Source organism: Andrographis paniculata, unplaced genomic scaffold (genome assembly GCF_009805555.1).
Source record: "Andrographis paniculata isolate CXL003 unplaced genomic scaffold, ASM980555v1 Contig71END, whole genome shotgun sequence".
Lineage (NCBI taxonomy): Eukaryota > Viridiplantae > Streptophyta > Magnoliopsida > Lamiales > Acanthaceae > Andrographis > Andrographis paniculata.
Window position 1 is genome coordinate 4281241 of NW_026137608.1, and position 25508 is coordinate 4306748.

Consider the following 25508-nt stretch of genomic DNA (forward strand, 5'->3'; position numbering starts at 1 on the left):
TATTATCACTACAAAAAATAGTATATTTGTAACGGAATTTCGTTTCTAAAGTTCACGTAGCTAATGTAATTCCATCTCTAATTTCGTCTCTAATATCATTAGTAACGGAAAAAGTGAATTTAAGAACGAAAAAATCTTGTTACAAAATTTATATTTTTTTGTAGTGTATATTAAAAATGGATACTATAAAGTAAATGTTAAAAGACAAAAATGTCTTGTGAATATATTTGTGTAAAAAATAGTACTCCCTCCGTCCTAATACAATAGTCTTGTTTACCATTTTTGTCCGTTCCAAAACAATAGTCTTATTTTCATAAATAACTTTATCACTGTAATATAATATCAATATTTCTTAAATATCGTGCCCAACCCAATTAAGACTATATTTATGAGACGAAGGGAGTAGTATTTGTGTAGTAATAATAAAAAAATAAGTGTAATTTTATGGTGACATAGTTATTTATATAAATAAGATTATTGTTTTGCAACGGTCGAAAATAGAAAAATTGAACTATTATTTTGGAACGGATGAAGTATATAATATAATTAAGTAAAAGATTATTTTTATTTAATTATAATTCCCATAAAATATTTCTTAAAAATATAGAAAGTTTTAAATGCATAAAATAATAATATTTATTTATTGAGGAGAGAGAAAAAAATTTTTTTAGATAGATCTTAAGTGTAAGAGATTAGATTATCAATTAAATTGATCGAGGAGAGAAATATATTTAAAAGGATTTAGTGTGGGTTCTGTTTGTAAAATATTAGAAATTTAATTCAGTTAATTTATACTCCCTCTGTCCAATATCTATATATCAATTTACCTTTTTGGACGGAATTTTAGAAATATTAGTATTATATTTGATAAAGTAAAAATAAAGGTTAAAAGACTAAATTAACCCTATCAGTATTGTATGATATAAAAATAATGACATTTGTGTAATATATTGTAAATTGGAAGAGTATTTGTAATGTTAGGTAGATAGTACAATTACTAAAAAAAAAAAAATGAATAATTTATTATAGGACAGATCAAAATAAAAAAATGGATAGATTGTCAAGAGATGGAATAAATATTTGTTAAGTATGCTTAATATTGATAAATTTCCTAAAAATTAAAATGTGTCAATTAAAATAGTACAGAAAAAATATTTGTTAAGGATATATATATTTAATAAATTTTGATCAAAGATAAAAATATACCAATTGAAATGAGACAAGAAAAAAATAAAAAAAAATGATGCTGAAGAAGTATTTTATAAAAAATTGTTTTTATTAAGAATGGTCAAACAAATAATATAATATTCTTTTTTTTTTTTAAATAATAAACATAATATTTTTGATTTCAAATAACAAACCAACAAATCCGTAATTATCAACAGATTTAAAGAGAGATTGGTGAATTGCCATTAATAATTTTAAATAGGTCTATTTCCAAAACTTTTCCAAATCAATGACCTAATTCCAAATAAAGAATTATCAAACTTAAGCTACACACTTCATCTAAGTTTGAATTATATATATATATATATATATATTTGAGGTCGGCTTGGTCCTACACGATCAATTTTTTTTTTTAATTTTTGATTTTTTATATAAAAATAATTATATTAATTAACATAATTAATATATTTCCATTAATATTATATTAATTAACACAAATCGCACGGTGAGCGCACTAGTTAGTATAAAACAAATTAGGGTAAATTGTTGCGTCCTTTATGACTTTCTGTATAGAAATAATCTTACAATTTAAAATATTATTTCAAATTCAAAAATATTTACATAATCAACTTTCAACACTTTCAACCAATCATCGCCAAAGTCTGTTGACAAAAAAATAAAATAAAATTACAGTCTTCTATCAACTAGGATATAGTTCTTTCTAGTGAGTTATTCTCGATCATGATAGATACCATATACTATAACAAATAAATAAAATGAACTTGTAATGCATTGGAACAATTAAAAGTTAAAGACTATAGGTGGGTCATAAATTTATCAATTTTTCGAAAATTAATCCTACAGTTCAACTAGTTTGTTCGGGGGTTTAGATTTTGAGTTCAGATTTGAATAGTAAAAATTTTGAATTTGAATAGTTGTATGATGTGATATAAATAGTTGTTGATGTGAAGTTTTGAATGTAAAATTGATTTTTAGTATAATATAAAAAATAAAAAATAAGTGTTTGATTTGATGTTTTTGGAAAAAAAAATGGAATTAATAGCGTGTTTAAAATCCAATCCCCAAACAAACACAAAAGAACAAAAATTTCATATAACAAATATATACTCCATCCGTTCCGGAACTATTATCTTACTATTGACCACGGGATTTGAAATAATATTGATATTATATATCGGTAGAAAAAATATAAGTAAAAGATATTTTTGTCCTTGCGAATATTAATGTAAAAAGTAATGACATTTGTGTAATAATAATAAAAAAATAGAGATAATTTTATGATAATATTTGATTATTTATAAAAAACGAGACTATTATTTTGTGACGGATAAAAATAATAAATTATACTATTGCATTAAGATGGAGAAAATATATATAAACTCACACATATATTGAATATAAAGATAAATTTTGTTCCGGTAAAGATGAAGCCTTTTGTTTGGACACGAGAATTTAAGTAATATAAATTAGTTATTTAAATAGTGAAGTTTAAGTATTTAATGATTAAAAGAAATTTAAAATATGTGTTTAAATATTTTTAACATTATATCTTAATAAAATATTTACAATATCGATATAATTTGTAGAGAATAAAATATTATATAATAAAAATAAATAAAAAATATATTTATTTATTTATCATTATCATAAATTAGTTTTATAAAAAATTGGAGATTTTTAAAGATAAATAAAAATATTTATTAATTAAAGAAAGATATAACAATAAAAAGGTTTTGAATGAGTCTTATATGTAAGAGGTATTTGTTAAGTGTATTTAAAATTAGTAAATTTACCAAAACAAAAATGAATAATCTTTCATTGGACGGACGAAAAAAAAAATCATCTATGACAAAACGAAAAAAGTATTTGAAAAGTATATTGGACGACTAACATATACAGACCTGATCTTGGGTTAGGGCGAAAAGAGCCCTTGTCCAGATTTTCTCCGAATTTTACTATTTGGACTCTGCGTTTTTCGAAAAAAATACATTTTTTCCTTTCATAAAATATTCCATCAAACATTATTTTCATACCAAATCCAAACCAATTATTTTTTCAAACTCATCAAAAGAAACACATCCGTTTAATATGTATTATATATATATATATATGTAAATAATTAAAGATATAATATGCAGTTTATAAAATTTAGAAATTTAAATGGACGTAGTGGAAGACCGCACACACAAGTAGGTGAATTTATGCATTTTTTCTCATTTAATTTTCTTTTATTCTTTTGCTACTGTATTTTGTCTTCTTAAATCTAGAAATCTGATAATCTTTTCTGAAAGTTTTGATTTCTTAATTTATTTTTTTATTTTTTTCTTACATAAGGGACAATCGAATTTCTCTTAATCTTCAATCTTGTTTTAAAACAATAATTTAATTTGTTTTTTTTTTTTTTTTGTATTCATCTTACTTTATCAAATTTTGAATCTTAAATTTTTCTATGTTTTACACTTGTAATTTGGTTCTTGTATATTTTTCAATTCTTCCATTTGCTTTTCACTTTCGCTTTCACTTTTAATTTCTAAATTCTACTTTTTGTTTGTCAGTTTATTTCCAAATTCCATGTTTGTATTAAGTGACGGAACCAAGTTCGAGACTTGAGGGCAAAATTGTCCTCTTAGTTCATTTTTTTAACGTTCGATTTCAATTTCAACCGTATTTGCTTCTCGAAAAATGCGAGTAACTGAAAATTCACCTAGTGCCATTAGAAATATTAAGATTCAATGTCAATATGAGTCTATGGCAATCCTTATCTTGCAACAATGAAGTGTAACATATGCTAAATTGTGAGAAGTTTGGCCTCTTTCGAACCCATAATTGTCTCATGAAATTTTGACAATTTTCTAAGAAATTTTCCACCATGAGCACAAGACACACACCATAACCCTATTGATGTCCGGAATCCCCCACACAGCCACATCAATAGGGTAGTAAATGTTCCCCGTGCATTATTTGACGATGATCACATTCCTTTTGTAATGAATCGAATATTTTCTTTTCAAATTCCATCCCATTTGTATAGCAACTTCTCGACACCCTTGAGAATATTGTTAGTGCAACATCATTGTACTAACTCACAAGCACACTAAGAATACATGAAGATATAAATACAAAAGTTCAATGAAAATACTTATGGCTCGTTTGGATTTACTTAAAAAATAAGCATAAACTAAAAGCATAAAAGCAAAAGCAAAAGCAGAAGCAGAAGCAGTTATATTTTATATTTGAATGAATAATTATAAAAGCAACTTTTATAAAAAACTGTTTGGATATAATAAAGTTGAAAATACTTTTAAACTGTTAAAATTATCAAATAGGACAAAATAATGTAAATAGTATATTGTTTATTAAAATTTTCTTATTTATTTAGAATTTTATAAATTATATTTAAAATTTTTAATTATTTAAACTAATTGAAAATATATTTATTAAAATTTATGTATAAAATATACTTGTATTTTTTTTGATTTTTTTATAAAAATGTATATTACTATTCTACAAATTATTTTAACTTTATAAATTATATTTAAAAATACTCCCTCCATCCTAGGTAATTTGGACGTGTTACTGTAGATACTAGAATTTAGGTAAAATATGATTAGTAAGTAATTAAGAAGTGTTTTTAGTAAAAATAATTATTGTGTAGTAAAAATAATTATAGATTAAGATAACTAAATACTTTCATTTAGATTAAAAAAATTATAAAATATAAAGTTTAAAATGTAATTAAAGTGTAAAATTATATTTTAAAAAAAAGGAAAGGACAAGTTATATGGGACGGACTAAAATAGAAAATAGGGACAAATTATGTGGGACGGATGGAGTATTAAATTATCTACTATATAATTAAAATTTATATTTTTAAAATTTGATATTTTCAATCATAAATTTTAAATTTAATTAAACTAAAATATATAAATTAATAATTAAAATACAATTATATTTAAATTTTTATATAAATGAATTATTATTATTATTATGGTTAAAATTGTAAGTTTAAAAACTGCTTCTACTTTTGAAGATAATTCAATACAAACATGAATAAATATTCTTTTAGAAGCAGAAGCCAAAAGTATTTTACAAAAGTCAATCCAAACACGGGCCTTAATGATGTGTATTGCTTGCACTCTCGAGGACTTCTCTATTTGTAGATACAATGGTGGACTCTTCTCAAGTCCATCTATTATATGCCAAAGCCTATCTACTATCAAGTAAACTCTATCTACTTGGTGTGTTTACTCGTGGGATTTGAATTTCGATTTTACTATTTTAATTTTTATTTAAAAAAATGTCAGATCAAATATCTATTTTTATTTATTATATTACATTAAAATTAAATTTTATATTCAAAATATCACATAAATACATATTTATATCACATCAAATAACTATTTTAATTAAAAAATTTACTATTAAAAACCAAAACCCAAATTGCCATTAGAAATTGAGGAAAGAAAAACAAATTTAAAAATATCAATGACACGACAAAGAAAGAGAAAGAGTGAGGGAACAAAAAAGTATGGTGAAACTAGTCTCTCCTACACCAGCACAAATATATATATATATATATATGTTGTTTTTGAACAAATAATAGTTTGCTCTTTCTGTCCCATGTAATATGGTGTATTACTATAGACACGAGAATTTAGGCAAAGTATAATTAGTAAGTAATTAAGAAGTGTATTAGTAAAAATAATTATTATTTAGTAAAAATAATTATAGATTAAAATTAAGATAAATAAATAAATAGTTTAATTAAAATTAAAAAATTTATAAAATTTAAAATTTAAAATGCGATTAAAGTGTATAATTATATTTCCAAAAATAGAAAGGACAAATTATTTGGGACGGACGAAAATAGAAAATAGGGACAAATTATGTGGGGGCGAAGGGAGTATTATTTTTCTACATCACTGTATTAGATTTTCAATTGGACTAAACGAGAAAAAACTCTCATTCTCTATATAATTTCAATTTCTCTATTTTTTATTGTCTATTGTTATGTTTTTGCAATTGTATTCTTGTATGAACACACCTATTGGAATCGGAAACAAAAGGAGGGAAAGAAGATGAAATACATAAGCTAAGATGGAGCTACATAAGAGTTAGGGGCAGTTGACTCCCAACCCTTAAAATATAGGATTTTTTTAGTGTAAAAAATTTTTGCCCCCTCCCTCTATTTTTCGATTTTTTTATTTTATAGTAAAAATAATAAAATTTTTATAATTTTATTAATTTATACTTTTTAAACTTTAAATTTTTTTAGTATAAATAATTGAATTTTATTAAATTTTCTTAAATATTTTTCTAAAAATTTAATTTTTAGCTATTTTTTTCATTCTTTCTTGTTTATCCAGTTGCATTGTAAGAAATCAAAAAAGATAATATTAAATTAAAAAAAAAATGACATTTTGTCTCCCTAAGTTTTAGGGCCGGTTCTGTCACCTGTGATAAAGGCAAATAATGATCAGTTCAAAAAAAAAAAAGAAAAATGAGTAGAGCGCACAAAAATCTATATTTTATTATTATTATTTTATGGCGTGGGAATCCGCAGCCACTATGCGAAAGTGCGCACTGGATAAATTTTCGATCGAACATAATACTCTAAAACTAAACCCGATAGACAAATCACACTAGGCGAACTATGTGTCGCCCTAGATTTATTATTGGGAGCAGATGTGAGAGAAAAGGAAGTGAGTGGGAGCTGAGTTGGACTATTTTGCAGCTGTCTTACGAAGGATCTAACCATAAAATTCCTATTACTATTCTGCCTCCATATCAAAATGTCTCTTGCCCCTTTGATTAGTTTTTTGTTTTGTAAGAAGATTAGGAAGTTCTACATTAATTCACCACCAAAAAATTCTTTTTTCATCACACCTAGAAATTCTTAACCAAAACTTTTTTTTTTTGTTACAACATTAGGGCGTAACATGCAATTGGGAAACAATTGTTTTTATCTACAAGACTTTTCGTAACAAATAATTCTAGTCAACGCCCCTAGGCGTGCGTGGGATGTCCACTTTTTACGACATTTAAACCGTCACAACAAAGTATAACTTTGTGCTACAAGAAATGACCATAACAAAAAAATTGGTAAAATAAATAACTCTTGTTGGAAATTTCTTTGTACAACTTGTCAAGTCTGTTATTTTTATGGTATTTGCTACGACACAAATTTCATAGAGAATAACATGTCCGCTATTTTTTCATAAATACTATGAAATTAAATTTTAGATAGAGCAAACAGATAGGAAATGAAGAAGTTTAATTACAAACAATGTCGTACATCGAACAAGTAGAACTAAGTAATCGTTAAAAGTAAAAAGATTACTATCCAACTACTAATTAGCTACATTAACACATATCACACCGATCAATCAATCCACAACAACAACTCCAATGAATACATTCGAGTTTTGATAGACTAACGAAAGAGAGCAACAAGTTAACAACCAATAGCGACAGCCAAGACTGCAAAGCCAAAGTTGGTCCCCAACAAAAGTAATTAAGAATCAAGAGTGAACGTAGAAGACGTAGTCAGATCGTAATATATATTGCAAATCAATTACCTAATGCACTGAAATACAATTGAAATGTTCAATCAATCGGATCCACGAGGAGTATATCATGGATTGGCCCGCTCCTACGATCGTTGGCAGAATGACTCGGTGTATCTAAACCGAGACGAATGTAACAAAAAACTTTCAAGAGAGTGAAACTATTTCTAATAAAATTCAAGAGTATATATCACCAAAATAAAATTATTTTTCATAATTAAGTAATGGAGAACAATCAAGTCCTAAAGTAAATATGGTACCAAAATCTACATAACAAATTTTCAGTACTTTCCTTTTTAATACTCCCTTCGTCCCGGATATTTTGTCCGCTTTACTGTAGACACGGAAATTTAGAAGAGGTATAATTAATAAATAATTAAAAATATATTAGTAAAAATAATTATCATATAATAAAAATAATTATAAATTAAGGTTAAGATAACTTATTAGTATAATTAAAATTAAAAAAATTATAAATTAAATTTTTTAAAATAGAATTAAAGTGTATAATTTTTTTTTTTTTTTTAAATGACAAAATAAGTGGAACGGACCGAAGTGAAAAAGTGGACATGAGAAGTGAGGCAGAGGGAGTAATATAGTATTTCTCATGATGATAAGCATTCTAATCTAAAACAATAAACTGAAAAAGATCCATCCTAACAAACTCCAATGAAGTTACAATAAATAGTATAAAAGCACCATTCAAAATTTTTACTATTCAAATCTCAATTATTTATATCACATCATACAACTATTACAATTCAAAATTTTTACTATTCAAATTTCAACTATTTATATCACATCATACAACTAAAAATTTTCACTATTCAAATTTCAATTCAAAATCCAAACCCTTAAACAAACACACCTATGTATGGTAGGACAAGCCCGGACCATTTTTAATTAGCGTAATTATAGTTGTCTTATTTGGCATAATCAGTATGCAATCGTTTGAAGTCAACGAATTTACACCAACTTTATAATATTCAATTAACAAAATATCTAATAGACCAACTCGACTTTAGATCGGATATTACATACTATTGTCATCGCTTTCAAGTAATAATCCTTACAATTTTTATAAACCTCTCAAGTAACTTTATAATTTTATGGAACTACGTAATAACTTATTTTTTTTTTTTTACATTTTTAGTCTAATAATATATAAATAATATTTTTAAAATAATATTATATTTTCATTTCAAGATATTAATTTATATAAATCGTCAAAATATTATATAATTTTTATTATTATTCTTTGGAAATACTAAAATCATTGGAATTTGTGGATATAGTAGTATTTGAAAATTTGATTGATTGAAATAAATTCGAATTGATGTATTTCCCAAATAATTTATTTCCATGAGTTTGGTTCGATTCAAAAGGTAGTTGAAGAAATTATTGTTTTTATTGGTTATTTCATTGAATTAAATATAAAAATTTTAAGTAAGTCTAAGGCTTGAAGTTGGATATAAAAAATTAAATAAATTTAAATGATTAAAAAATATGTAGATGGATGTAATACTTTGAATTTACATTTGCTTGATAAGTTATTAATAAATTTAATTTTTTAAAATACTTAGCTAATAATTAATTGTTATTTTTTTATTATTATTATTTTTTTATAACAGTGAGAACTCACATCCACAAATCTAATAGCTTGTAAATTAAGCCCAAAATAAGTCACACTAGACAAACTATGCGCGATAGACAAGATCTCGAGGCGTCTGAATTTGATCTTACAGAATGTAATATGTGCATTGTTAACCGTATTTTATAATAAAGATACTAACTAAAACTAAGAATGTAACAAAGAAAGTGATTGTAAGATATGCTCTTATGGTCGATTCTCTAAACAAATCTTCCATAGTTGGTTCGCCACGATGTCCATCTCTTCAACTTCTTCCATCCTCATCTTCTCACTCAATTCTTCAGCTCTACGCCTCAGCCTCTCTCCACTTTTTCCAAAAATAACATCACTCATCACCGTTGCTATGTCCTCACCTATATACCCTTCATTGTCCTTTCTCGGAATCCTTAAAGAAACACCACACCCCACCAACATATTGGCGTCGATAAGCATAATGGCTTTCATCGGCATCCCTATAATGGGAACCCCAAAGTACATACTCTCCATTATCGAACTCCATCCACAGTGACTTAGAAATGCACCAATTCCAGGATGTTGTAGAATCTTTGCCTGTGGTGCCCATCCTGTCACTACACCTCTTTCCTTAACCCTCTCAAGAAACCCTAATGGAAGTGTCTCTTCTATGGTCTTTGTCTCCTCCCCAAGAGGAAATCTTAGAACCCAAATGAAGTTCACCTCGCAAAGCTCTAACCCTTTTGCTATTGCCTCGACTTCTTCCCCCGACAAGAAGTATTCGCTCCCGAATGAAATGTAAACAGTCGAATGATGATCTTTCTTGCTTAGCCACTGTAATATGTCTGAATTCTCATCCGAAGAAGAATTAGCGTCCGTGACAAGAGGACCTGTCGGCAAAATTTTCTTGTTGCAAGAATCGGAGAAATAGTTTATGTACTTCCCCTCGAAGCTCCAACTGGTCTTCAACAGGACAACTTCAGTCGATAGTTCGAGATTATCACTGAACGTCTCCCCCTCTTCAAAGACAGCATTGATTAGCTTTATCTTTTCACCAAGACTCATCTTCTCATAATCATTCAGTTGTAGTTCTGGGAAGTAATTGTTATGTAGGTGGTAGCCGTACGACCTTGTAGCTGCTCCAGCAATATAGAAATGAACTGCAGGAATACCTCGTGATGCTGCAAGTTTGGGAGCCCATGGTTGGAACAAGTCATAGATGATTAAATCAGGGTTCAACGTGTCGACGATGTCGGAAAAGCTTGATCTGGTTGTCTGAAAGGCTTTTAGGAGGGTGGGGATGAGATGTAAAGGAAGATTCTTTGTTGTATGGTAGGGTGGTGGAAGCTGTACGGATGGCTCCAATTTGAGCTCCACAGCTTCAATGGAGTCCCCCAAATTGTTGCCTTTGATGAAGCTTTCGATTGAAGATATATTGATGGCTGTCGAACAGATGTAGAAATGGAAATTATTTCTGGATAATAATCTTTTGGAGAGCTCAAGGTAGGGGATGATATGGCCGTGAGCCAACCATGGGAACATCAGGATTTTGAAACCAGATGGAGCTTGTGGAAGATCCATTATTGAGGATATGCTCTGTTGATCGAGATTACATATATTGTTTAATTGCCCAAGGCATACTAATATATATATATATATATAAGTCCAATTTGTAATAAAATATTGAAGTGATCATTCGGCAAAAGAAGAGACGTCGAACTGTTTCTTACTCTTTGGGTACGTTTCATTTAGACATGCCCATTCGGTTCGAACCGGCGAAAACCGGCGGGTTTGGTTTTGTCATTTTCTGAAACCGTGAACCGCCGGTTCAAACGGCGGGTTTGAACCGGTGGCTCGATTTGTTTTTTTATAATAAATCTAGGGTGACGGCGCAGCAGTAGCATAGGTGTAGAAGAAGAGGAAGAAATAAAAGGAACTGGAGGAAAGGAGAAGATACAGGAGGAAGAAAGAGGAGAATTGGTGCTGTGGATGTGTAATATTATTAAATTTTTATAAAAATAAAAATAATATTAATATTAAATAAAATAAATAATTATTAGTGATAGTAAAAAATAATAATACTATAATATTATTTTTTATTTAAATTTTATAATTTTTTATATATAATTATTTTTAAATAAAATTTTAGAAAAAATAGGAAATAAAAAGGAAAATATTAAAAATAAATATATAAAATCGGACGATTTTTAAACTGAAATCGGTTGTTTATAAACCGAAATCGAAGCTGTCAAACTGTAAGCAAAATCATTATTCGGAAAATTCAATTTTGATTTAATATTTTAAAAAATCGTAACTAACGGTTTGAACCATTTCGGCAAGTCTAGTTTCATTTGTCTAATTAGAATAGATAGTATTATTTTGTTCAATTTATATACTCACATATTTGCTATAATTAATTAAATTCCTAGATGGAAAATTGATACAATAATACATTTCATTATGAATAATTAATTATACCTAAATGAGTAAGATTATTTTATTTCAGTATTATTTATACTAAAGTTTATAATAACGCACTCTCATTATATATTACAGAAAAACAATTTTACCAATCAAGACAAATATAGTTGGATTTTGTGAAAGTAAATTATATATATTAATTTCTTAAAATAAAATCAATGAAACCCAATTTGTAAAAACGAATAAATTTATAAGTTAAAGATTTCGAGAAATACATTAAGAAAATAGAAAAAAATTAAATAAGAAAAATAGAGTTTATATATTCATTAGGCTAAATTTTACAAAATCCATCGCTGGTTTAATGAAATTGCACCAAATCTCTCGTATTTTTAAAACTGCGTCAATCTTCCTCGTGGTTTCATAAACTTTGTGTCTAACCTCCTCAGCGGTTTTTATTTAACGATATTTGACCTAAATGCACACAAATTGCGAATAAATTTTAGAATCTTAATTTCTAAACCCCTAAAATTACAAATATATTTATTTTTATATATTTAGCCTAAAAAAATAGTAAAAATAAACTCTTAAAACATGAGAAAAATAACTATTTTTGAGTATATTTACTATTTTTTAAAGGGTAAATATAAAAAAAAATAAATATATTTTTAATTTTAGGGGTTTAGAAATTAATATTTTAAAATTTATTCGCAGTTTGAGCGCATTTACGTCAAATACCGTTAAATAAGAATCACTGAGGGAGTTAGACGCAAAGTTTATAGAACTACGAAGAAATTTAACGCATTTTTAAAAGTACGGGAGATTTGATACAATTTTATGAAACAACGAGTGAATTTTGTGTAATTTAACCAATTCATTGTACAAGACCCTTGAAGGTCAAACTAGGTGGATAGTTCTTGATTGTGGATGGAACACTTTTCAAGTACAGTGCTTCAATAATTTTAAATATGCATCGAGATGCATAACTAAAAAATTATAATTCGAACATGTCATGAAGTGGATTGTAATATAAAAAATGTTGTTTATTAATGCATTTTATAAGAGAAGTTGATCTGCGCGTAAATAAAAAATGCAATATTGTCGCGAAAATTTTGTCACGATGAATTGTCACAGCTTCTGCCGTTAATTTAATACAAAGTTATATAATTTAATTGTTGCGGAGTTTTACGCAACAATATTTGATATTTTTTTGATTTATTGCTGAAGTCTGTAACAAATAAAAAATAAATATATTGTCTCTAAATTTGTTGTAACTTTATGCAATAATAATTTTAAATAAATAAAAAAATTATCTATGTATTACTATGCATTTAATTTTTTAATTTTAAATTTTTGTAATTAATCTTTTAAATTTGTTGTGGTTGTCACGACAATAATTTATTTTTTACTTTAATTTTATTGTAGCCTTCGATGACAATATTTTAAAAAATAGATATTAAGAAAATAATATATATTTTTAATTTCTTAAATGAAAGTTATTAATAATTTTTATAATTATATACATTTTTTAATAGTTTGTTGCGCGGATGTTCCCGACAAACTTTTATAATGATAGATATAGTTATTTTATACTTCCTTTGTCCCGGGTCAGATGACCTCATTGATTAGGAACAAGATATTTTAGGTAAGTTATTAGGGAAAAAATTAATTTTGGTCCCAATATAATTGAAATTAATCAATTTTGATCCAAATATAAAAAATTCATCAATTTTGGTCCCAATATAACCAAAATTTATCAATTTTGGTCCCAATATAAAAAACTCATCAATTTTGGTCCTAACATAAACAATTTCAATCAATTTTGGTCCTATTATAAACAATTTTTATCAATTTTGGTCCCACCGTTAAAAAACTAACGGAAATTGCTGACGTGGACATGACGGAGGTAACGTGGCAGTTGACCTGGAAAGTACACGGCCATGTACAATTATACACGGCCATGTTGTTACATGGCCATGTATATTTCAGTGTATAATTATACATGGCCATGTTGTTACACGGCCATGTACAATTATACACGGCCATGTTGTTACATGACCATGTATATTTCAGTGTATAATTATACATGACCATGTTGTTACACGGCCATTATAATTCTACACGGCCGTGTATCTTTCTGTTTCAGTCTAAAATTTTAATTTTTTGTTATATTTTTAATTTTTTTTTAATTTAGAATAGTTGATATAGGTAAAATGAAAAATAATAATAATAATAATCATAATATAATTAAAATATATCAATTTTAGTTCAAATATAAGTATTTATCGAGTATGTTCTTTTGGAAGATTTTGTCTAAAATTATACTATTTAGTAAAAATTTCAATACAATAATAATTAAAATTTTGTAAGAGAATTTTTTTTGCTAAATAATAGAATTTTAGACAAAATCTTCCAAAAAAACGTACTCGATAAATACTTATATTTGAACTAAAATTGATATATTTTAATTATATTACGATTATTATTATTATTTTTTCCATTTTAACTATATCAACTATTCTAAATTTAAAAAAATTTTAAAAATATAACAAAAAATTAAAATTTTAGACTGAAACAGAAAGATACACGGCCGTGTAGAATTATACATGGCCGTGTAACAACATGGTCATGTATAATTATACACTGAAATATACATGGTCATGTAACAACATGGCCGTGTATAATTGTACATGGCCGTGTAATAACATGACCATATATAATTATACACTGAAATATACATGGCCCCGTAACAACATGGCCGTGTATAATTGTACATGGTCGTGTAACAACATGACCATGTATAATTATACACTAAAATATACATGGCCCTGTAACAACATGGCCGTGTATAATTGTAAATGGCCGTGTACTTTCCAGGTCAACTACCACGTCACCTCCGTCATGTCCACGTCAGCAATTTCCGTTAGTTTTTTAACGGTGAGACCAAAATTAATAAAAATTGTTTATAATAGGACCAAAATTGATTAAAATTGTTTATGTTAGGACCAAAATTGATGAGTTTTTTATATTGGGACCAAAATTGATAAATTTTGGTTATATTGGAACAAAAATTGATGAATTTTTTATATTGGGACCAAAATTGATTTTTTCCCAAGTTATTAATAACAAGTTTTTATATTATTTTATTATTTTTATATGAATAGTGTTATTAGTATTTTAAATATTTTTACTATTATATCTCAATAAAATATATACAATATGACATCATTTTGTAGATTATAAAATTTTATACTATAATGCAAATAAATTAAAAATATTTATTTATTTATAATTAAATTTTTATAAAAAAAAAGAATTTTAAATATAAATAAAAATATTTATTTATTGAGGAGAGAGATAGAAATAAAAGAGTTTGAATAAATCTTGTGCAAGAGGTTATAAATTTAATTAAATTGATTTATATTTGTTAAGTATATTTAATATAAATAAATTTACTAAAAATAGAAAGAGTATGAGACGGACATAAAAGAAAAAAATGATCGTATGTTGGTGGGACGGAAGAGTACGATTTTTCGTAGACTTACAATATACTTATGTTAATTTTTGAAAAATTTCACGGACGAATGAGCATTATATACTTGCACAACAAACTAGGTAAATGTTTTATATTAATTACCCGAATGCAATTACTAAGTAGTCTCGTTGGTAAGTTGTTGTGCGTACTCGACCGACCACAAAATATTATTTAAATACAATTTGACGAATCTATTTTTCAATCTGACTAAGTCGAAGGGATTCCGGTATGGACCAATATAGCAATTCGGTTTTGTAAATGATTATATTGAAAATGATAGAAATTCAGATAAATAGTCAATTAATATATCTAATAGATATTATGAATGATTTATTTTGTTTAATGTTGTATCTTTAATCAATTGTTTTTAATTTTAATTTTAATTTTTAATTTAAAGTTACAATCAATTAAAATTTATAAACATTTTTACATTATTTAAGTAAAAATATAATTTAAATTAAAAATATCCTTAAAATTTTACATAATGAAAATTACATTTTATTACTATAAAAATAACAAACATACATAATATTAATATATGAGTATTTTATTTATTTAATAATATTATTATTTCAATTTATAAAAATATATAATTATTATTTTAATAAGTACATATAAAATATATACACCCTCGCGGTCCGTCAAAATTATACACATTTTCTTTGTATATAAAATATACTCTTTCCGTTGACTAAAATTATACCCACTTTCTTTCCATAGTCTGCTTATTTTTTTAAATAAGGATATTTTTTGCTTTTTTTTTTTTTTTTTTTTTTTTTTTTTTTCTATATAGTTATTTTTTTAAATTCAAAACATTAAATTAACCATAATAGGAAGCGTCCTTAATTGCAAAATTCATCCGGGCGCAACTCAACTCTTCAGTTGTGAAGCCTAACCACCGGCCGAACCAGAACTCGAATATAAGAGAGGCTAATTTTTTTTCTGAAAATTCGATATACTAAAAAATCGATATGATAAATGTATATATTACAATCATACATAAATTTTGGTATAATATAGATATATATTATTTTATACCCAAACACTAAAAAATTTAAAATAATAATTTTGATATCAATATATTGAATTATTTGTATATACCGAATACTAAAATGCCATTGTTACCGTACTAAAAAAAAATCAATATAATATTAGATCATAACCAAAATTTTGATATACTAAAATTTGATATTTTTATAATAAAAATATAAATAAAAATTTTTTTAGTACAAAAAAAATTTATATACCAAAATTTTAATACTTGTTTACTACATAAAATTTTAAAATTCTATAAATAATAAAAATTAAAGGGGGGAGTGGCCTTGACCCAATGTAGTTACGCCCCTGAACAAACTCCGAATACCGCGGCCTCTCCATCTTCTTCATCCCCACATAATCGATGCACACAATCGTCTTCCAAACCACTGTGCTCCGCCGTTCATTACCTCGCGACTTCTTGGCCCACGTCGGCTCGCCATCCAGCGCAATTGCTCTTGTTTTGGAATGTTTATACAAGAAGTTTTTATTTATGTTTAGGTGCAGTGTGGTTTGAGTAGAAATCTAGGCACAAATCGGTCTTATAGTTCTTTTCGTGCTTTTTGTATCTAAATAGTTAGTTTGTGCAATGAATTGCTCGGCTTTCGAACCAAAAATAAAATAAAATTGATTTGTTATGCTCTTTTGGTATGTTTATATAAGCAATTTTAATTTGTTTTCTTAATTCTATACGTGCCTTAGCTGGTTTCGACTATATTATATTTATTTGATGAAAATTTATAAATTTTTATTATGTAATAAAAATAATATAATGGGTAAACTGTTTTTTTAGTCTCCTTATTATTTTAGTCCCGTAAGTGGAGCCCATTGCAAACTAGTCCCATAAGTGAAGAATTTTCGCTGTTTTAGTCCACCGGCGCCGGAGATGCCCGCGTGGCTCGCTGGAGGTGATGTGTCCGCCAGGTCAGCGACACCTGGCGGACACACGTGGAATTTTTTTTTTCATTTTTTTAAATTTTTTTTAAAACTTATTTTTAATTTTATTTGTATTTTTTTATTTTTTTATTTGGTCCAATTAAAAAAAATAAAAAAATGAAAAAAAAAAATAAATCCACGTGTCCGCCAGGTGTCGCTGACCTGGCGGGACACCTGGTGGACACATCACCTCCGGCGAGCCACGCGGGCGTCTCCGGCGCCGGAGGATTAAAACAACGAAAAATTTTCACTTATGGGACTAATTTGCGAAAGGCTCCACTTATAGGACTAAAATGATAAGGGGGTCCAGTTACGGGACTAAAAAAACAGTTTACCTTTGTTACGTATAAAAAATAATAATAATAATAAAAATAATGGTAGCAGGGTCTCGAAGGAAGGTAGGATCCGAAGTTGGGTAAAAAAGTAGAAAAATTTGCGCTCAAGTCAGAAAGTCTGTAGGTCGGTTGGTCAGCAGGTCGGATAGTCAGGTCGGAAGGTCTGCGGTCGGGTAGTCAGGTCGGTTGGTTAGCGGATCGGATGGTCCACGGGACGGAAAGTCCTCAGGACGGAAAGTCCGCAGGTCGAAAGGTCCTCAGGTCGGGAGGTCTTCAGGTCGGGAGGTCCTCATGACGGAAAGTCCGCAGGTCAGAAGGTCCTCAGGTCGGAAAGTTCTCAAGTCGGATGGTCTCTTAATCGGGACGTTTGCGGCTGGACCAATCAAGTCGGGTGGTAATTGATTGCCCACTTAAGTGAACAGTAATTTGGTCGCTTGGTGGGGGCGGTCAATGAGTCTTTTGGTCTGGCGATCATCAGTTAGTCTCTGGATTGGTCGGCTGGGTATGCGGTTGGCCAGACGGGTGAAGACACTTGTCAATAAAGGAGGTGGGTGGTTGCTGTAACTGACCAGGCGACGTTTCAAAACGTTTCGTCTTGGGCGGTTGATGGCGGTTGCTGGCGACGGTTCCAAACGTTTTCTTCAAGAAATATTTAAGGATTTTGATTTTATTTAAGAAGGCATCTTCAATCAACTTCAACAAAGTAAAGTCAGATTTGGGGATCACCACTTTAAATTTTCAGCATTTAATTTCCAGTTATTTCCTTGTATGTACCGTACATTGTTTAGAGATTTCTAATCTCAGACGCTAATTAATCAAATTTAAAGATATTTTCCATATCTTTGAATTTTACTTTTTATTTATTGAAAAAATACATCAACAACCCTAATATAATATAACTAGTGAGTAAGTATATGAGTAAGTATTGAATATGTATATATATATCAATGCGTATATATATGGATGCATGATGAATATATATATATATATGTTATATGTGAGCTTCTAATGTATATATAAATTCTCTAACATTTTTTCTTCTCTTTCCTTTGTCTTGATTGAATATTCTAATTTACTTAGAGCATGTGCAATGGTTTTAGTGGATATGATGTGTCACTTGGCACCTTTGATTCAAGTCATTAAAAAAATTTATTACACGATGGCTTTTTAGTTATGTTTTCCACTATATTGGAATGAGACAAAAATAATGAAAGAGAAAGTATATTTATTTATTTATTTAATTTTTTATAACGTGAGAATCCACATTCGTTACTCAAAAGTGCGCATTGGGTAAATTTTCGATCGAACCTAATACCCTGCAAACGAGGCTCGACGGAAAAGTCACACTAGGCGAACCACAAAGAAAGTATATTTATTATTTTTGTGAGAAATATAGAAAGAGAAAAAGTCTGGGCATGGCTTCTGCTTCACCAAGTCTTGGGGAAGGATTTTCATTGTTTTTTGGCCTCCAATAATGAGTCATCAAGGGTGTGTTTGTTCGGGGGATTGAATTTTAAATACATTATTCATCATATTTTTTTCCCTCAAAAATATCAAATCAAACACCTATTTTTCATTTTTATATTATACTAAAAAATCAATTTCACATTCAAAATATCACATCAACACCTATTTATATCACATCATACAACTAATCAAATTAAAAAACATCAAGTCACCGTCTTTGCTCTTACTCAGTATCTTTGTTCCCATTATTCACAAACTTATCGATGGAATATATTGGAATTGCCGATTAAGCTACTAATGTGCACTTTGGTTTTGCTCATTAGTGTTAAACTTATGAATGCAATCACTAAAAAACATAGTTGGTTTTTTTCTATATATAATTATAATAATGACATTCACATTAATAATAAACTAGTTACTTGTTGCAAATTCATGATATGATATGCATATACATAAATAAGTATAATTGGCTCCGCACATATACTATACTACCTAACAGTTTATAATAAACTAGTTACTTATTGCAAATTCATTGACATTTTAGCAGATAGATTTGTTTAATTTATTTTGTTATGCTCTTTTGGTAAGTTTTGATTTGGTTTCCTGATATAATTTAATTTTATTATTGTATTGTAGAGAATATAAATTATATCAATGGATAATCAACAATTTTTATTTTCGATATCAATAGTTGGATGTGAAATGACGAGTAATAACTGCGAAAAAATCAAAGTGGTGATAAGGAAATTATTGATGATCATATTTTTTACTTTTTCTTTACTCAAAAAAGTAAAAATTTCTATTTTTATTCATTTTTTTAAAACTCGTGTCAGGTCAAATGAGCACACAATTGAACGATGGAGGAAGTAATAGATTTAAGATTTTTTAATGGTGAGTTTTTAGGTCGAACTCCTATGATTTTAAGTTGAAAAATTATTCAAAGAATTAAAAGTTTGAGTCTACAAAAATCAAAAGCAAAAGTGATATTTAAATCTAATTTTGTAATTTAAAGTCTACTATTGTTGTCTAATAAAGTGAGATAAAAGCAAAATCTAATGAGGTGAGTGGTTCATGTAATTGTTTTATGAAGCAGTCAACCATGTTACGAATGTGATAGAAACTGTGTACAGTAATAAGTGCAGCAAAGACGATTGTGTTAACAAGATCTTATATTTATTTAGAGCGGGCAATGCGTCAATACGGGTCGGGTTGACTACTTTAAACGGGTTAAATTACTCAATCCTAACTCGACCCGTTTATTATCGTGTCGGGTTCGGGTTGACTCGCGTTGATCCGTATATATAATTAAGTCTAATTTTTTGATTCAAATTAAATAATTTTTTTATTTTGTTGTCGTATTATGTTAGTTTTTATTGGTTTGAGTGTAAATTAGGTTGTATTATTTAAAATTGAATTTAGTTTAAATTAATTTATGAAAAAATTATTAAATTATAATTATTTTATATATATAATAAATATATTAATCAATATTAATATATTATAATCGGGTTGTCGTGTCGAGTTCGAGTTGAGAGTCTCAACCCTAACCCGACCCGTTTATTATCGTGTCGGATTCGTATCAACCCGTATACATAATCGGGTTAAAATCTTTGATCCAAACCCAATTATTTCGTGTCGAATTGTCGTGTCGGGTCAGTTTTTGCCAACTCTATATTTATTACTTTGGTGTTTCACCCATTATCTACCATGCGTTAACACTATCATACCATTTTGCTTTTGCTAGGAATCACCTTGACAATACTTTTGGAGCGTGAAAATATATGGATACTCCATATATATTTGTTATTTACAATAGAGTGTGAACATGTTAGCACTCAAAGAATCAAACGCAACACTATTGCCAAATATCCAGAAGGCTCTTGTTTATATTCTCAATAATAAAAAAATATTTTCAATAATATCTTCACCACACATTTAAATAACGATTAATCCTAAATCTAACAATTAAGTCCGCAACTAATTAAATAGGACAATAACAAATAATACAATAATAAAGATCAATAACTAAATCACTGTCGGCTCGGTCCGCTTGCTGCGACGACGTCGGCTGTAAACCAACAACGGGTGGAGCCCTTGCTCCACATCAGAACATAGGTTTGGTGAACAAATCAAATAAACAAAGAAATTAATGATATGCGGAGATAAATTCGATATGAATTTCCCTGTCCACCACAATCAGTAATAGAAATACATGTCCTACCGAGACAGATGACTACAATGTTTGATTCACGGTTGGTTAATCCGATCAGTTCATTATTTGAATTTTATTTTGAGCACAGGTTTTTCTGAATTCAATATCCCTACGAAAAATTGATCACATCAGACCGTTTCCGAGAGATATGCTCCTAATTGGGTTTTTTCTAAACGGAGCCTGGATACTTCATTTTTTATTTCTATTATAAGCAATGAAGATTACTTTTCTGTCTAGTCTAACAGGAGAGCATTAAAACTTCACCAGAAAGAGGACAAAGATCCTCCATAATATCCATGACTCCATTCAAAATTACTGAAAAGAGCTTTTTACAGTTCGACTTCTGAATATAATTGTAGAAAAGAGAGTGAAAACCCGATGATAAAATAAGATAAATCATGTTGATATTTATAGGCACTTAAGACAATGACAGTTGCAACGGTTGCAATTATCACAACTTCCATTTACATTGTCGTCAATGTATTAATAGATGGATATGACGTTACATGTAATGTATATTTTTTTGAGGTTTTAGGTTCAAACTCATGTACCTTCTAAATTTAAAAATAGTATTATTTATATTTGCATATAAAAATGTTAGAAATTTTATTTTATTTAATTATTAAATTTTTATTATAAATAAAAAATAAATATATTATTTATACATATTTAGGGCACCTAACTTTTGTTTTAATATTGTTTAGGAAAAGTTAATATCAATACTATTATTAATATTTTATCTAAGAATGCTAGAAAGAGTTATTTTATTTAATTATTTATATTTTATTATAGGTAAAAAAATAAAATATGTCATTTATATATATGTAGGGGTCTTTCATTTTTATTTTAATATTTTTTGTATTAAAAAAAAATAAATATTAGACAAAATTATTATTATTATTATTAGGAAAAATTGTCAATAACTCCGTATGTAGTTTCGAAACTCAATGTAAATCCTCTATTTATTTTAAAAATTGTTTGATATCTCTTTATATATTAAAAAACGTTGTATGAAATCCCTTTTATAATTTTTTAGTGATGAGAAGATATTTTTCATATATATTTTTTGCATTGCGGGAGTTTCATATACCGTTTGTTATAGTATAAGGGTTATGAACAATTTTGAAACTAGGTGTGAGTTATGAACAATTTTGCTTTATTATTATTATTGATATTTTTTACATTAAATTTACTAGAAAAAAATATAATTTTATTATAAGTAGAAAAATATTATATATATATATATATTTATATTTAAGGCCTCGACTTTTATTTGGCCTTGCCCTTCAAATGTCCAGACCGACCCCGATAGTATCTCTCCAATCTAACCAGTCACTATCGGAGAGGGGCTTGTTGCATTATACATAGAAATGAATTTGAATTGATCAGTTCATGTTTATAAATAAATTACTTGTCAATTTTTTGTGGCTGAGCACTTATCTTATCCCCTCGATCCCAATTTCATTTTAATCCTAACTTCAATAGAATTTGTGCTTCAACTTTATTTTTCACCTATTCATTTCCTTGATAATAAATTTACAAATTATTCAGAAAGAAACGATTGTGTTATAAAAATCAGTTACCAGAAAGGGAAGTCAAACGAAGTCCCCATCACCAATGCCTTAGTACAAAAGCAAGCTCACAATCCCCATTTATTATATCATACAAACTCTGTCACTTAAAGTTATTTGGGTTTCCTTTCGAGATATAATTAATTCTTACTTATGGCCGATTCTTCAAACAAATCTTCCATAGTTGGTTAGCCACGACCTCCGTTTCTTCAACCTCTTCCATCCTCATCTTCTCACTCAATTCTTCAGCTCTACACCTCAGTCTCTCTCCACTTTCTCCAAAGATCACATCACTCATCGCCATTGCTATGTCCTCTCCCTTATACCCTTCATTGTCCTTTCTTGGAATCCTCAAGCAAACACCACACCCCACCAACATATTGGTGTCGACAACCATAATGACTTTCATCGGCATCCCTATAATGGGAACCCCAAAGTACATACTCTCCATTATCGAACTCCATCCACAGTGACTTAGAAATGCACCAATTCCAGGATGTTGTAGAATCTTTGCCTGTGGTGCCCATCCAGTCACTATACCTCTTTCCTTAACCCTCTCAAGAAACCCTAATGGAAGTGTCTCTTCTATGGTCTTTGTCTCCTCCCCAAGAGGAAATCTTAGAACCCATATGAAGTTCACCTCGCAAAGCTCTAACCCTTTTGCTATTGCCTCGACTTCTTCCCCCGACAAGAAGTATTCGCTCCCGAATGAAATGTAAACAGTCGAATGATGGTCTTTCTTGCTTAGCCACTGTAATATGTCTGAATTGTCGTCGCCAGAAGAAGAAAATGAATCTGTTACTACAAGAGGGCCTGTCGGTAATACTTTCTTGTTGCAAGCACTGGAAACATAGTTTATGTACTTCCCCTCGAAGCTCCAACTGGTCTTCAACAGGACAACTTCAGACGATAGGTCGTGACAAACATTGTAGATCACCTCGCCCTGTTTGCAAATATCGTTGTTGAGAAGCTTCGTCAGCTCATCGAAACTGTTCTTCTCATAACCATTCATAGATAGTTCTTGAAATTGAAAGCCACCATCACTAGGACAACAGTAGTGATGAAGATCGAACGACTGTGTAGCTGCTCCAGCAACAAAAAAATGAACTGCTGGAATACCTCGTGATGCTGCAAGTTTTGCCGCCCATGGCTGGAAAGAGTCGAATACGATCAAATCAGGGTTTACGGCAGTGATGATGTCCGAAAAGCTCGATTTGGCTGTCGGAAAGGCCTTTAAGAGTTCGCAAAAGAGATGTGAAGGGAGATTCTTTGTGGTATGGTAGTGTGGAGGAAGATGTACGGATGGCTCTAATTTGAGCTCCACAGCTTCCATGGAGTCCCCCAAATTGTTGCTTTGGATGAAGCTTTGGATCGAAGTTATATTGATGGCTGTCGAACAGACGTAGATATGGAAATTCTTTGTGGCTAATAATCTTTTGGAGAGCCCAAGATAAGGGCTGATATGGCCATGAGCCAGCCATGGGAACATTAGGATTTTGAAACGTGGAGCTTGTGGAGGATCCATGAATGAGAAAGATGAGTAGTGAAAGAGACGATATATATATATATATCTATACATATATTGTAATTAATTTGTAGGGATTATTATTGCAGTATTATTATGAGTCTACGGGTAATTAATAGAGTTGACTATGATCTTGTTATCACTAAAAATATCTGTAGCGTCGCGTGAAGTGGGATGTTATTTAATGTTACCTGCCGTGATCAAAAGTCTCATCTACTCCTGGGCATCCGATCCTCTTCCCCCTTCTACCCAACAGGAGGCCCCGCCTCCTAATTTTATTTTTAGACTAAATTATACAAATTTCATATATGATTTAACAAAATTGTACAAAATTTTCATATTTTTAAATTTCTAGTTTCATAAACTTAGCGTCTAACCTATTGACCCTCTTTATTATTTAACGTTGTTTAATCTGCACCCACCCAAAATACAAATAAATTTTAGAATCGAGTTGTTCCCTCTCTAATTAGGAACATGGTGATCTTTTTTTGTTTTAGTATTCCTTCAATCTCGCTACCAGATGATCAATTATTTTATCCACCAAAAAAAAAAAAAATAAAAAAATATGTCTTTTGTATTTTCATAAATTTATTTGTTTGAAAAAAACTTAGGGTGTATTTGTTTGGGGCATTTTCCCTAAATACACTGTTCATCCAATTTTTTTTTTCAAAGAAAATCAAATAAAACACTTATTTTTATTTTTTATATTATACAAAAAATTAATTAATTGTACATTTAAAACATAACGTTAACACCTATTTATGTCAAATCATACAACTATTCAAATTAAAAATTTTTACTATTCAAATCTAACTCAAAATCCAAACTTCCAAACAAACACATCCTTAATTAATATAAATCAATTTAATTATTTTTAACTTTTTACCACCAAGTAGAAAACTCTTTTATTTACATTTCTCTACAATAAACAAATATTTTTATCTATATTTAAAACTATTTTTTTAAAATTATTTTAAATTAATTATAAATAAATAAATAAATATTTTTATTTATTCATTGTATATATTTTATTAAAATAAAATATTAAAAATACCAACGACACTAGTCATATAAAAATAATAAAATAATATTAAAACTTATTATTAATAATTTATTT

General features: G+C 28.4%; 2 protein-coding genes across 2 annotated transcripts; both read right to left on the reverse strand.

Annotated features, from left to right (window-relative positions):
* Positions 1-9390: 9390 nt before the first annotated feature.
* Positions 9391-10970, reverse strand: LOC127265086 (UDP-glucosyltransferase 29-like). Its single transcript, XM_051294769.1, has one exon. It carries the CDS (start codon positions 10936-10938, stop codon positions 9592-9594), a length of 1347 nt encoding a protein of 448 aa, XP_051150726.1. The 5' UTR covers positions 10939-10970; the 3' UTR covers positions 9391-9591.
* An 11904-nt stretch (positions 10971-22874) lies between these two features.
* LOC127264827 (UDP-glucosyltransferase 29-like) lies at positions 22875-24391 on the reverse strand. Its single transcript, XM_051294372.1, has one exon. It carries the CDS (start codon positions 24389-24391, stop codon positions 23018-23020), a length of 1374 nt encoding a protein of 457 aa, XP_051150329.1. The 3' UTR covers positions 22875-23017.
* Between the last annotated feature and the right edge of the window lie 1117 nt (positions 24392-25508).